Genomic DNA, 14322 nt, shown 5'->3' on the forward strand with positions numbered 1-14322 from the left:
GAAGACATTTATAGTTACAGTAACCTCAAAATGTGGCCATGGATGTGTTACTAATTTTAAGGTTGCATTTTACATTAGTTTGTAAGATATCCTTAATTTTAGGCTATTTACTGTATTACAAAAGTAATATTGAAATGTGTTAGTTTGACAATGAAACCATTTAAAGGAGATGTATCTACTGCTTGGATGGTTCTGTCTGAGCCACTGGCTTAATCCCATTCTTAACATATATTTTTGGTTGAGTTGGTGATGTGAATCCAACATATCATTTGTTAACTTGTCAACAAATTACTAGGCTATTTGTTGTATTTCAAAAGTTATATTGAATTGTGTTTGGTTGCCAATACAACCAAATATCAACATTTGAAGGATGGAAGGTTCCATCTGTGCCACTGACTTGGTTTGGCTTTAATTCCAGTTTGTCTACAAATGAATAATTTATATGCTGTATTCACGTCTCCATCTCAACCAAAAATCCAAGCCAAAGAATAGGACTAAATCAAATCAATCTTTAAATGAGGTTTGAATAAAGTTTAACTTAGATTTTTGGTTGAGATGTAGAAGTGAATCCAACAAATACATTATTTTAATGTAGCGTGAATCCCGAGGCCTGTTATTATGTCCATGTGTTGATGAACTCTGTGTTGAATTGAAACAACAGCTGACTTGCCTAGTTAAATAAAATAAAATAAATTCGCACAATAGCATTTGGTTAGCATGATGACATAATCCTGGGGTTGAAATGTCATCCTCAAAAAATGTGCCTTTTTTCAAATCCAATGTATTTTCCACATAGGTTCCACCAGTGGCGTTTCTCTGTGTTTCGTTATTTTCCTACAATTTGCAAGAGGCTGAATGTATCTCACAGGAGAAAGCATCCAAGCAAGCGAAACAGCACCCCTCTGTCTCTCTACGTCTATCTGATGCTGACTGGTCCAGTATGTTATTGTTGCCGCCAGTAGCATTGAATGCAAGGGAAGCCAGCGAGCATTATAAAACATTTTCAAATCAGCGTTGAGCTAAACTGAGCGAGTTTAACTGTGAATGGTCCTGGCAAACCCCCAAAAAAGTGTCAGGGGAAACCAGCTTGGATTTTGTCGTCACTCCTATCAAATCCCATTGAGAGCACACATCAAGAAAAACCTGTATTGTTACATCTCGTTGTGTTGTCCTCCGGTGGCTAGCTAGCTAAAATAAGCCCTTTTCTAAATTAGCCATGGATGGAGATAGTGATATGGACTTGTAGTTTTACTTAATTCTCCGTACTGGCCAATTATTATAACAGCGATTCTGATCCAATCATACATTTATACATTGGACTAAGGTTGTGCCCCTGGGTGAGTAGGGTGAGTCAACATGTTTTTCTACTTGCACGAACATGCATGCACAGACACACATACACACACAGAAATCAGAAATCAGAACCATGGACAGACGCATCATATTTAGCTTACGTTGATTGGACTAACTTGTTTTTGGTGTATTTTAGTTGTCACTGTATTAGACTAAGCATAGGTGATTTGATGATGTTAAAATGTTGAAGTTGAAATGGTGCTGGATTATTGGAGGCAGCTCCTGTTTTCTTTGCGACTTGTGGTAACGCTCTCTGGTTCTAAGTCAATAGTTGTTTAGTGGTCTGAAAATGTCATAACCATTAACTTGCTTGACCATGCTGTAGGGGATGTAACTGTCTGTTGCTGTACATGCAATATGCTTTGTGGACTTCACTGGACAGGGGCTGCTATCTGGTTTTATTCTGCCTCTATGTCTTCTTATTGTCTCGGTCTCTAGGCCTATATATCACGGTCGCAAGGCATATGAATTGACAGGTTATAGAGCAAACAACGCAATTATCACAACACATGGGTTGTAATATGGCTTTTTGGGGGGTGGGGGGCTTGTCTTCCCCAGTGATTTTACGCATACCCCGCTACTGAATTCCACATCACAATACATTGAAAAACTAGTTGATTCAACCACTTTGTGCAGTGGGAATCTATCTTGTTTCACAGGCCTTTCAGTGGTGACCCCACCCATCCCTCTTGTTTCTATGAGCAAGCAGCAGGCTGAGCCATGCCTGTAATGTGAAGCAGCATTCCTCACATACTTTCCACATCATCAAGTCTTCTGTGGTTTTACCCTACCCAGCTCAGTATTTTCCAATCCCGGAAAGCGGATTTGAATATGGAATAAAGGTTCTGCGCCACTCGTAAATAACGGCTCCCAATACGAGGGTCAGAGAGAACATGTAAGCCCAAGACGTTTCTTAGGGAGATTCCCATGGCAACTACTTGCATCAGCCAACATCACACCACTCCCTGGTTGTACCAGCCAACTGCTTTACACAATGCCAAATGTTTTCCATTCTTGTTGTTTTCCAGGATTGGTGAGAATAATCGAACTTGGGTGGGCCCTAATGCGAAGATCATAAACGTGCTAGAACACTCGTGGGAGTCACAGACGTCTCAGCAGAAAATGGACAAACCAAAACACATAAACTGCGTCATAGGATAAACTCTTAACTTCTCTAGGATAGGGGGCAGCATTTGGAATTTTGGATGGAAAGCATGCCCAAATTCAACTGCCTGCTACTCATCCCCAGAAGATAAGATATGCATATTATTAGTAGATAGTTAGTTCTAAAATGGTTTGAATCATGTCTGTGAGTATAACAGAACTTATGTAGCAGACAAACCATTCAGATTTTTTATTTTTGAGGTCACTCTCTTTTCAATGGGTGTTCATTGGGAATCCAGATTTCTAAGGGACTTGCTTGCAGTTCCTACCACTTCCACTGGATGTCACCAGTCTTTAGAAATTGGTTGAGGTTATTCCTTTGTGTAATGAAGAAGTACGGCCATCTTGAACGAGGGTCACTTCATGTGTACTGTTTGATAGAGGCGCATGATCAGAAAGCATGCTTCAGTTTTTTTTCTTCCTGTATTGAACACAGATCATCCCGTCTTCAATTTGATCGATTATTTACTTTAAAAAATACCTAAAGTTGTATTACAAAAGTAGTTTGAAATGTTTTCGCAAAGTTTACAGGTAACTTTTGAGATATTTTGTAGTCACATTGCGCAAGTTGGAACCAGTGTTTTTAGGATTAAATGCGCCAAATAAATGGACATTTTGGATATATATGGACGGAATTAATCGAACAAAAGGACCATTTGTGGTGTTTATGGGACATATTGGAGTGCCAACAGAAGAAGCTCGTCAAAGGTAAGGCATGATTTATATTTTTATTTCTGCGTTTTGTGTCGCACCTGCAGGGTTAAAATATGTTTTCTCTCTTTTGTTTATGGAGGTGCTATCCTCAGATAATAGCATAGTTTTCCTTCGCCGAAAAGCCTTTTTGAAATCTGACATGTTGGCCTGATTCACAACACGTGTAGCATTTTCTCTGGCTTTTGGCCAGGTGGGACGCTACCAGGGAGGTTAAAGAGTGTGATGCATGTAATGAAACATGTCGTTCTTATTTTCCCTGTGGGCACTCTTAGACCCTAAGACTAGTGCATGACAGGTAAAGGGACATTCACTATCAGATTACTATGAGGTGACTCCATCATCCACGCCTGTACAGAAGTGACACATTTTCCCACAGGTTGTCTTATTTAAACTGACTTACTGCAGATGTGGTGTGCCATGGTGACAACAGTATTTCAGTGGTCAATTTAACAGCCCTTTCACTTTAATTTACCATCTTTCATCCCACAAACCAATGTTCCCTCTAAACTGTGCTGCTGCGCAGCTCCCCGATATTCTGCAGAGAGCAGAATATCAACCCATGGAGAGAAGCACCAGATTGAATTTCACTCAAATTTCTAGTTTTCCCTGTTACTCAGCCCGTACTCCATCTGATTCAATGAATGATGGAGCTGAGTTTGCCTTTTTTCCAAAATGTAACGGAAGATTCTCCAAAGCTTTTTATTGTCATTACTTTTGTCATTTATCTTTGTTCCATAGTGTAGTTTCTTCTTCTTTTAACTCAGTTTAGTTACATGATTTCTCCATTTGCCGTACATTTGCTAATCGGTTGTGCAGCCAGACTTATTTGCCAACCCTTTTGCCTCATCCCTCTCAACCATACCATTTTTCAATTTCTCATCAATCCATGAAGATTTAACCATTTTTACAGTCATGTTCTTAGTGAGTGCATGCATATTATTGACTGAGATAAGCAATTTCATAAATGTGTCAAGTGCAACGTCTGTTTTCTCCTCCTTGCACACTACGGACCAACAAATACCCTTTACATCAACAACATAGGAATCACTACAAAACGTCTTGTATGACCTCTTATACTCTATTTTAGTCACAGCCTTTGGAACTTAGTTTTTTCCTAGATGTGACTACTATGTTGTGATTATTACATCTGATGGATCTGGATAGTGCTTTCAAGAACATTCCTGCAGCATTAGTAAAGCATTGATGTTAATGATTTTATTCCTGTGCTGTTTGTAACTTCTCTGGTAGGTTGACTGATAATCTGAACCAGGTTGCAGGCACTGGTCAATGTTTGAAGCTTTTTCTTGAGTGGGCAGCTTGATGAAAGCCAAGTCAATTTTTAAATCCCCCAGAAATTATACCTCCCTGTTGATAGCACATACATTATCAAGCATTTCACACGTTATCCAGATAGTGACTTTTAGCAGTTGGTGGTCTATAGCAGCTTCCCACCAGAATGTGCTTTAGGCGAGGCAGATGAACCTGTAGCTATATTACTTCAACAGTATTTAACATGCGATCCTCTCTAATCTTTACAGGAATGTGGTTCTGAATATAAACAGCAACAACTCCACCACTGGCATTTCTGTATTTGTAAATGTTAAAACCTTGTATTGCTACCACAGTATCACCAAAGGTATTGTCTAAGTGATTTTCAGAGATAGTCAGAATATGAACATCATCTGTAACTAGCAAGTTATTAATATCATGAACCTTGTTTCTTAAGCTACATATGTTAACTTGGGCTATTTTGAGCACTTTTCTGGGATGCTTGCTTGTTTTCATTTCTTTACTGGGAAGCTTAGCAGAAGTACATATTCTCATGTTATTTATGTTAGTGCAGGGTGAGCATAATGCTAAAGCATTGATAATCATTGTCTGGAAAGGGAATAATAATGCATTTTATTTAATGAAGTGGTTTCTTTAATCAAACAACACAAAAATATTTTCAGTCACCAACAGTGGATAAACTGGTTAATGTCAAGCTCAAATAGCCACAGTAGCCTACTTGGCCACTGTTAAAACTGTAACTTAAGGTGGGTGCAGCCTCAGTGTTCACAGTAAACGCGTGCTGGAAATTGCACAGAATTTTCACAACGTTCAAGTTTGCGCTCAGCAGACCTGAAAATTAGAGGGAACATTGCCACTGACCCCCATTATTTTCCATCACCCTGTGCCCCCCACCCATCCCTTTCCTAGAAGTACTATGCACTCAATGACAGACAGACAAGCGCTTTTACCACAAATGTCTTTATTTTTCTTCCAACATACTAGTGACACACAGGTCTACAAGAGAGGTATCTTGCAAAAAACAACATTCACTAGTCATTATCAGAACAGTAATATGGAATGTGGTCATCATTGCTCCATTTTGTTTAAATTTCTTTGTTTATTTTGAAGAAATATGACAAATAAATAAAGTCTATAGTCTTTGTATTTATTGTCCTTATCAATATATTATTGTGTTCAGTCACCATTTCAGGAATGAAGAGGAGCAAATCAGACAAAAACAAAGAAAATGACAAAGTAATGATGTTATTCCCTTATAAACCCCCACTTTAAATGTCTTTGATTTAGGGATTAAACAGTACGGGGGGGTTATTGTTGACAAAAGGTAGAAATCCATTTTTCTTCACCCAAATCTTATTCTCCTTCCATGCGTTGTTATTTTTGTAAATCCAGACGGCCAAAAGTATAACAAAATTCTGTTCGTTGCTGGGGTCTGCAGAAACACCAGAAAAAATACAAAAATCGACCATAGGAGAGTGAGGAGTTGCCAGCTGACCGAGCGACCAGCCTAGCCTCGTTCAGCCTGTACACAAGCAACCCCCACTCGTGTGTGCTGTGCTGTTGGGGGAACAGCAGTCCAAACGCCATCCACAAACACTTCACATCACCATACAGTCTAAAAGCATCAAGTACAACCTCCAGAACTACACTTCAGCTTTTGGTCCCTCTCTCAGAGTGACCACACAGTAAAGAAAACAGTCTAACAGAGGAGCAGAGAGGAGGACAGGAGGACAGGATGCTACATGAGTCCCCGAGCCTGTTAATATACCAGTCTCAGACACTATCACTTCCACTACATAGAAAATAAAGAGGAAGAAAGAGGAAAAACAGTCACAGAGACAAGTTGCAAACGAGTGCACAAGCAGTCCTGTCCTGTGTTGGTTCGGGGGGGTGCGGGACCGACCCCATCACCAACCCTGGAGCTCCCTGTATCTCCACTACAGAAGGTGGGGGTGTCAGACCCCCGGCTGTGTCGTGGCCATTAGGACCAGGCCAGTGGCGGAGGAGGGCAGACCAAGGCTACAGCTCAGTGCTGTTATTCCCAGGTTGGATTAGAGTTTTCCAGAGTGGAGGCTCAGTCTTTAGTCGGCGCTGTGCTCCTCCAGCTGGGAGATGATAGTGATGAGGTTCTGCAGGCCGAAGATGTAGCCGCTGTCCTGACCCTCATGCACTACACTGTCCTCCCCGTAATGGCGGCACGTCGTGTGGGCAAAATCTATCATCCTCACATCCACCACCGGGCTGCTGGCCTCCCCTCCTCCAGCGCGGGATGAGCGACCAGCGCTTCCCTTACTGCTGCCGTTACTGCTCCCACCAGCACTGCTGCCAGCTGGTGATCCACGGGGGAACCCAAATGCACCTTCTTTCTCTTCCTCCTCTTCCTCATCTGAGGGCTCGTCATCGTCACCCTCCTCTCCTCCGCGGTGGCGGGGTCGGGTGGGGGCACAGGTGCGGGGGGGCTCCCCATCATAGATGATGAGGAGGGAGGAGGAGTAGAAGCGGTAAGACTCGCAGGACTCCAGGGTTTCCTGCATCTCCCTGAGCTTCCACAGCACCGGGGAGAGCAGCTCGTGCCGCAGACGCTGCCCATCGTGGAAGAACTGGAACAGGGCCTCCTTGAAGCCCGGCAGGCTCAGCTTACGCCCATGGTACTTGTTCATGAACATCAGCTGGCCTGAGTCTGACTGGTACACCTGCATGCCACAAAGGCGGACACCGATGGAGGCGGAGGTGCTCTGTTGACATTTGCGAATCTGATTGGCCTTCTTCTCCTCTGACGCATCGTCACCATGCTGCCGCGTGCCCATCTTCAGGTCCAGCACGCACGGCACCGCGTGACGCCATGTCAGGTTCTCCAACAGGATGAATTTGTATTGGTTGCGGTGTTTGGAGTTCTCCTTCATCCTCTGGAGGTGCTGCTGGTGGCATTTCAGACTCCAGGGGTTGTGTTTAATTTGCTTCTGATCCAGACTGTAGCAGAGTACCTCAGCCTGCTGCTGTGCCTCCGCACCGTTATAACTACACACAGAGCGGGAAAAGAGGTTAGATATCTACCCCTCACCATACATCTTTGCTGCATGTTGGTGTTTGGATATATAGTATGTGTATGGATGTAAGTGTATGAGCTCACCTTTTGCTCTTGTTCTCTTTAGTGCTCTGTCTGGCCCGGTCTTTGCTGTAGTTGTCATTCTCCAGCAGTAGGGACGATGTCTTCTTGTTACCCCATTTGATCATCTTGCTCTTGGGCTCGCAGTCGGCTGAGGGGTCCTTGTTTTCCAGGTTCTCTGGTTCATTGTGGAGGGGGTAGGCAATGAGGCATAGGTTGCCCTCTTCATCTTCCTCAAAGCTGACTGACACCACACCTGAGAGAGGGGGAGATGGAGGGAAGGGAGAGAGAGAGAAGGATAGGAAGGTGGTTATTACCCGGCATTGGAGTTTTTATTTTATAATGTTATGATGAAGCCAAGACCTCCCCGTAACTGGGTTGTCATAGGCAGCTCTTACCCACGAGGTCCTGCCTCCAGCCAAATACACTCTGTAAAGAGAGATGCAAACAAAACACAGGCATTCCTATGGAGGGAGCAGAGAGAGAGAGCAGGTTGGGGGGGGAGCAAGGACACAGCAGAGATCATTGAGTGGCAACAAAAACAGTGTCTAAGTACTTCAAATGTATATGTTAAATAAATAAAAAGTTATACAAATGTGAGAATGAACCCAAGAAGCAAAGAGATACACAAACACCACAGGAGGCTTGAATGTATGACACTCAGTACAAACTTTATTAAGCAAATACTAAACCCACCCAGAACCACAAGTCAACTCATACTCATACAGTGCTACAACATTTCAAGGTAAGCCAATAGAAATCACAGCAAAGATACACTGTATAAACTCAAATACAACCATGACAACACACCAGAAATGAAGACATATTCACCCAACAGTGTGATATTCTATTATTTCATAGAGATACAAAAGTTCCATCAAGTGAGGCACTTTGCGTACACAGCCTCTCAGACAAGACCTTTCAGGTCTGACTTGCCTTTTTATATAGTTCAATTGAAGGCAATAATCTAAACATACTAACAAATGAAAAAGGGGAGGGATTGACAGAGTGGTGTGGAGGAGGGTGGTGGTCTCCGGAACACTTTCATAGATAACTGTATACACACCGTTTCTTAGTCCAGGGATAATTTATGTGTTCCCCAAACATGAACGCACCCCCTACCTCTATCCCAGGGTTTCCCAAACATGAACGCACCCCCTACCTCTATCCCAGGGTTTCCCAAACTCGGTCCTGGGGCCACACCTGAGTGCATGTGTTGGTTTTTGCCCTAGCATTACACAGCTGATTAAAATAATCAAAGCTTGATGATGAATTGGCTATTTGAATCAGCTGTGCTAGGGCAAAAACCTAAACGTGTACCCGGGGGGGACCCTGCTCTACCCAATAAACCCCCATGTGTACTCCCAATAAACCCCCATGTGTACTGCAGCTCTTACTGCAGATTGGTGGTTTCAAGACAGGAAGAGTAAAACATCACAACTGCAGGAGCTGACACATAAACCAGAAAGAGGGAGGGATTGGAAGATGGAGCGAGATAGGGAGGGGGAGTGAGATGAATATACATCATCCCATTGGATATAAACATGAAAATATGACAGCACAAAACAAGAACATCCCAGCCTTTCTGTAATATTTACACAACAAAACATCCGTGGTTGGCACTGGAGAAAAGGTTATATGAAGCATAAAGACAGATCCTTCATTAGGGCCTATGTGTATGAGATGATACTAGGGGGGCTAGTGACATGAAGGACAATGGAACCCAGCGCTTATCTCTCCTCTGCAGAGCCTGCCCTGAGTGATGTCATGCACAGTGATAACACTACCCTGCAACAGTTAACCCTCTACTGCCCAGGCCTGTTCCAACTGTCAGAGGGCATGTGAGGATGAGTGTGTGAGTACCTGTGACTAATGTACTTTGTGAGTATGTGAAAGTGACTGTATATGGGCAGCCTAAATGAGTTTGTAAGAGTGGGAGAATGTGTGTGTGTGTGTGTGTGTGTGTGTGTGTGTGTGTGTGTAAGAGTGTTTTTGAGCAGAAGTGAACATGTGTGTTTGATGTGGAATATTTCTCAGTGTCATCAGATGTCTGCGCTCTTCTTTCTATATCTTCCTCTCCAAATCCCAAGGGTCTTTTTATAGTCCCACGATACATTGCTGCAGAGTCTGATACCATACTAGCGCCTCAACTCTGTCACATAACCGGAGTAGGAGTGACGCTGTAGAAAGTGTGTGTGTGTGGTGCGTGCAAGTGTCAGGAGGCAACGAGTGTAGCTTCATGGTAAATGGAAAAACAGAATGTGATATTCCACCTAAGGTGTGTGTGTGTGTGTATTTATTTTCCATGACAGTCATCTCTCCCACTTTGTCTAATGCAAAATACCCAGTCCTTTGATAAAGGGGTCACACCTAGCCGCCAGGTGATAAAGATCCTGCCATACCACTCTCCAGTCTCCACTATTACATTACCTGACACTGCAGAGTAGTGATGTGCATTCCGAGTCTTTTCAGTGAGCCGTCTCATTTGGCTCCATTCACGTAAAAGAGACGTCTCATTTGATTCTGACGGCACCTAGTTCAAAATACTTCAAAATTGAACTAGAACCACTGAAAAAAATGCTAATCTCCAATTTAAAGCCCAAGGGTAGGCTACAATTTTTGTGGAACAGATTGACGCCCTCTCTCCATTATGTATCGTTTCTGCAGCGACGTTTCTGCAGTGATTCACCCTCTTTAGATAATAATTTTGAAAAACTTGTTTTGAAGTTAAAAGGGCAGTAGTAGTAGGCTCCCGAGTGATACAGTGGTCTAAGGCACTACATCTCAGGGCTAGAGGCGTCACTACAGGCCCTGGTTTGATTCTAGGCTGTATCACAACCGGCCATTATTGTGCACCACCCTATGGGACTCCCAATTGGTCCAGCGTCGTCCGGGGTTAAGATCTGGTTGGGATAGGCCGTCATTGTAAATAAGAATTTTGTTCTTAACTGACTTGCCTAGTTAAATAAAAGGTATTTAAAAAATGCAGATCAGGGAGACAAATGAAAAGCTTTTTCACTGATGCGATTCGGGTTCACCAAAAAGATCAATTAAAAAAAATTGCCGTTCGCAGAACGACCTCTCACTACTGCATAGCCCTGATGTATCATGGAGTCACATACTGTCTGTCCCCCACCCTCACTTAAGCACCAACATAAAACAAATCCCTTTGTGCCGTGGTAGTGCCATCTCGTGACCTGCTGTAATCCTAAATGCAGGCAATAATACAAACACACCAGCCGACCATATCAGTAGAGGACCAGGGAGAATACATTCGAGACGGGGGGGGTTAGAGAAAGAGAGAAGGCAGCCTGGTCTCATAGACTAAACGTAACATAGCAAACGTACATCCATGACACGCACATTAGTATCATATGTTACATTTGGTCTGGTTACATAAGATAGATGGTTATTTAAGGCAAAATTAACCCAATGGTTTGAGAGGTTAAATCTCATCAAGGCTAACTTCAGCATTTGAGCTAATTAGCAACTGTTCAACTACTTACTACTTTTTAGCTACTTTGCAACTACTTAGCATGTCAGCTAATCCTTCGCCAAAACTTTTAGCTAACCCTTCCTCTATCCCTTTAACCTAACTCCTAAACTTAACCTCCATACTAGCTAATGTTAGCCAGCTAGTTAATGTTAGCCATCTGGACAGAATTTGTAACATATCAAACGTTTCCAAATTCTCAACATATAGTACGTCTTACAAATTCGTAACATGTAATACATTTTGAAAATCCGTAACATATTGTATGTTGTGATCATTCGTAACATTATAGTACATTTTACAAATTCGTAAGATATCATAGGAAATGGGTGATGGACATCCACAAATTAATACACGAAACGTAACACATCATACTAAATGGAGTATCTCAGATTTCATACAGAATAATACAAAATTATCTGATACCAGGTTGAAGGAGGAATATGGGGAGATTAATACTGGGCAGTAGCAATAGCGCGCAAACACACAGCATAATGGATGTTATTCCAATGAGAGTGTTATATTGTGGGTTTAGGGTGGGATAAGGGAATAAGCTTACCTCTGTACTGGGGGGTGAACTTCCTCATCTCGGGGGGCAGGCTCTTGTAGAACTGATGTTCTCGGGGGATGAGGGGCTTGCAGATGGTCTGGTCGCCGAAACGTAGCACGCATGAGTGGCCCCCCACCTGGTGCACAAAAGGCTCAAGCATCACCCCTTTCCCGGGATAGGGGGGTGTCCCGTCTGCCTGCATGAGGGCTTCTAGAGCAGGACTCATCCTCACTCCGCATCGGACAGCTAAACTGGAGGGGCCCACGATGAGGCTGCCCGGGCTCCCTATGCTCTGGCTGTACCACTCTGTTTCACTGGGGGGCGCTAGTGGACACCTGCTAGGACAGCAGAGACCACAGTGGAGAAAACAAAGGGCATAGCAGGAAGGAGAAGAAAAGAGAAAAATCCTTTAGTTCACTGTTCTTTCTTGGTCCAAAAGCAGAGTAGTATAGTCCAGGCTTGGGTTAAGGTAATCTCCCCGTGTACACAGTGCTACTAAATTGTTGTTTTAGACAGCTCCGGGGCTGTAGGTTGTGTGTGAGAGCGAGTGTGGGCTGTTCCTGACTCTGTCTGTCGATGATACTGAACTGACGTCTGTACTGAACTCAGAGCAAGAAAAGGATCAAAACATTTTCCTCAGCACCTCCTCCTACCCAGCTTCAGCCTATCAGAGACCAGCAGCTGTTGTTGGGCGGGAACTAAGCACTGAGGAAGGAACAGGAACAAGCAAACAAAGAGGAACGAGAGACAAGCGAAAGTGGGGGAGGGGAGAAAAGCAAGCATAGAGAACAGACAGAGACAAAAAATATCTACAGTATTTACAGGAAGTTGGTGGCACCTTAATTGCAGAGAACAGGCACGTGTTAATGACTGGAGCAGAATTAGTTGAATGGCGTCAAATGCATTGCTTCCAGGTGTTTGATGCCATTACATTTGCTCTGTTCCGGTCATTATTATGAGCCTTTTGCCCATCAGCAGCTTCCTGTGATATTTAGAGGAGGATAAATACATTTATGTTAATATCTGCTGAATTAGTAACTGCTTCTGCAAAATTCTACTTTGCATTCTGATCATTTGAATCTGGGGGATAGAGGAACACAGAGGGAAAGTTAAAACATTTTCTCTTTCTGTTATCCTGTTTGGCTTGTCATTCTTATCAGCTGATACAGAGCAGGGAGAGGGAAAAAGAAACTGAGATGATAGGAGATATGAACTGATGGTGAGAAGGGCTCTATGTTGTTGTCTTGGCCTAAATTGGGCTTGTAGGAGCGCTAGTCTGAATATAAAACAAAAAGAATGGTTCCCCCTCTCACCAAAAACCATTACAGACCAGTGGTGTAGTTTTAACTGAGGGAGTTCTTCTTCAAAGTTTGTACCGACAGATGTAGCCGATTGAGTAGCCTATCATTATAGAATATGCATAAAATGCATCCCCCAAATTTTCTAAAATGACGTTGGAGGCAGCTTATTGTAGAGAAATGAACATAAAATGTTCTGGCAACAGCATTGTTGGACATTCCTGCAATCAGCATGCCAATTGCACGCTCCCTAAAAACTTGAGACCTCTGTGGCATTGTGTTGTGACAAAACTGCACATTTTAGAGAGTGGCCTTATATTGTCCCCAGCACAAGGTGCACCTGTGTAACGATCATGCTGTTTAATCAGCTTCTTGATATGCCACACCTGTCAGGTGGATGGATTATCTTGGCAAAGAAGAAATGCTCACTAACAGGGATGTACACAAAATTGGCACATACTTTTAGAGAAATAAGCTTTGTGTGGGGTGGAACATTTCTGGGATCTTTTATTTCAACTCGTGAAAACATGGGACCAACACTTTACATGTTACATTTATATTTTTGTTCGGTAATTCAGACCAAGTCCAAATTACCGCAAGAACAGCTCAAATAAGCAAAGACAAACAACAGTCCATCATTACTCTAAGAAATGGTCAGACAACCTGGAAAATGTCAAGAACTTTGAAAGTTTCTTCAAGTGCAGTCACAAAACCCATAAAGCGTTATGATGAAACTGTCTCTCATGAGGACCGCCACAGGAAAGGAAGACCAAGAGTTACCTCTGCTGTAGAGAATAAATTCATTAGAGTTACCAGCCTCAAATTGCAGCCCCAGTAAATGCTTCAGAGTTTGAGTAACAGACATCTCAACATCAACTGTTCAGAGGCAAAATGTATTTTGAAAAAACAATTGAAACCATATCCGGGTTTAGGAGTTCTTAGTGAATATGTGTTCTTTTTGTGAATGTGTGTGTGCGTGTGTGTGTGTGTGTGTGTGTGTGTGTATGTGTAGGCTCCCGGTGCCTCTGATCCCAGGACCTACACTACATCGGAGACATCGGTCTCACTCTAATCCAGCTTTCTGGAAGACAGACCAGCAGGGAAATAGACCAGGGGGAAAACACCCAACTTAACCAAACATCAAGTGCACTGGACTGTATGTTAGTGTACTGGTATGCGTGTGAGTGTGCAGAAGCGCTTGTGTTTTGGTGTGTGTCTGTTATTTGTGTGCACCAGTGTGTGTATAAGCAAGTGTGTGTATGTGTATGTGCATGTGCATGAATGAATAGGTGAGTTTCTGGCCTAGTCACCAGGCAGGCAGGGCTGATGGATGAGTCACTGTTATGTGAGGTTG

General features: G+C 43.0%; 1 protein-coding gene across 1 annotated transcript; it reads right to left on the reverse strand.

The window, feature by feature from the left end:
- Nucleotides 1–5465: 5465 nt before the first annotated feature.
- On the reverse strand, nt 5466–12272 carry LOC112254635 (inositol hexakisphosphate kinase 2). Its single transcript, XM_024427360.2, has 3 exons — nt 11680–12272; nt 7652–7883; nt 5466–7539 (listed from the first exon to the last, which is right to left on the reverse strand). Exons 1-3 carry the CDS (start codon nt 11894–11896, stop codon nt 6603–6605), a joined length of 1386 nt encoding a protein of 461 aa, XP_024283128.1. The 5' UTR covers nt 11897–12272; the 3' UTR covers nt 5466–6602.
- Nucleotides 12273–14322: the final 2050 nt, after the last annotated feature.

The sequence above is a fragment of the Oncorhynchus tshawytscha genome, linkage group LG07 (assembly GCF_018296145.1).
Source record: "Oncorhynchus tshawytscha isolate Ot180627B linkage group LG07, Otsh_v2.0, whole genome shotgun sequence".
NCBI lineage: Eukaryota > Metazoa > Chordata > Actinopteri > Salmoniformes > Salmonidae > Oncorhynchus > Oncorhynchus tshawytscha.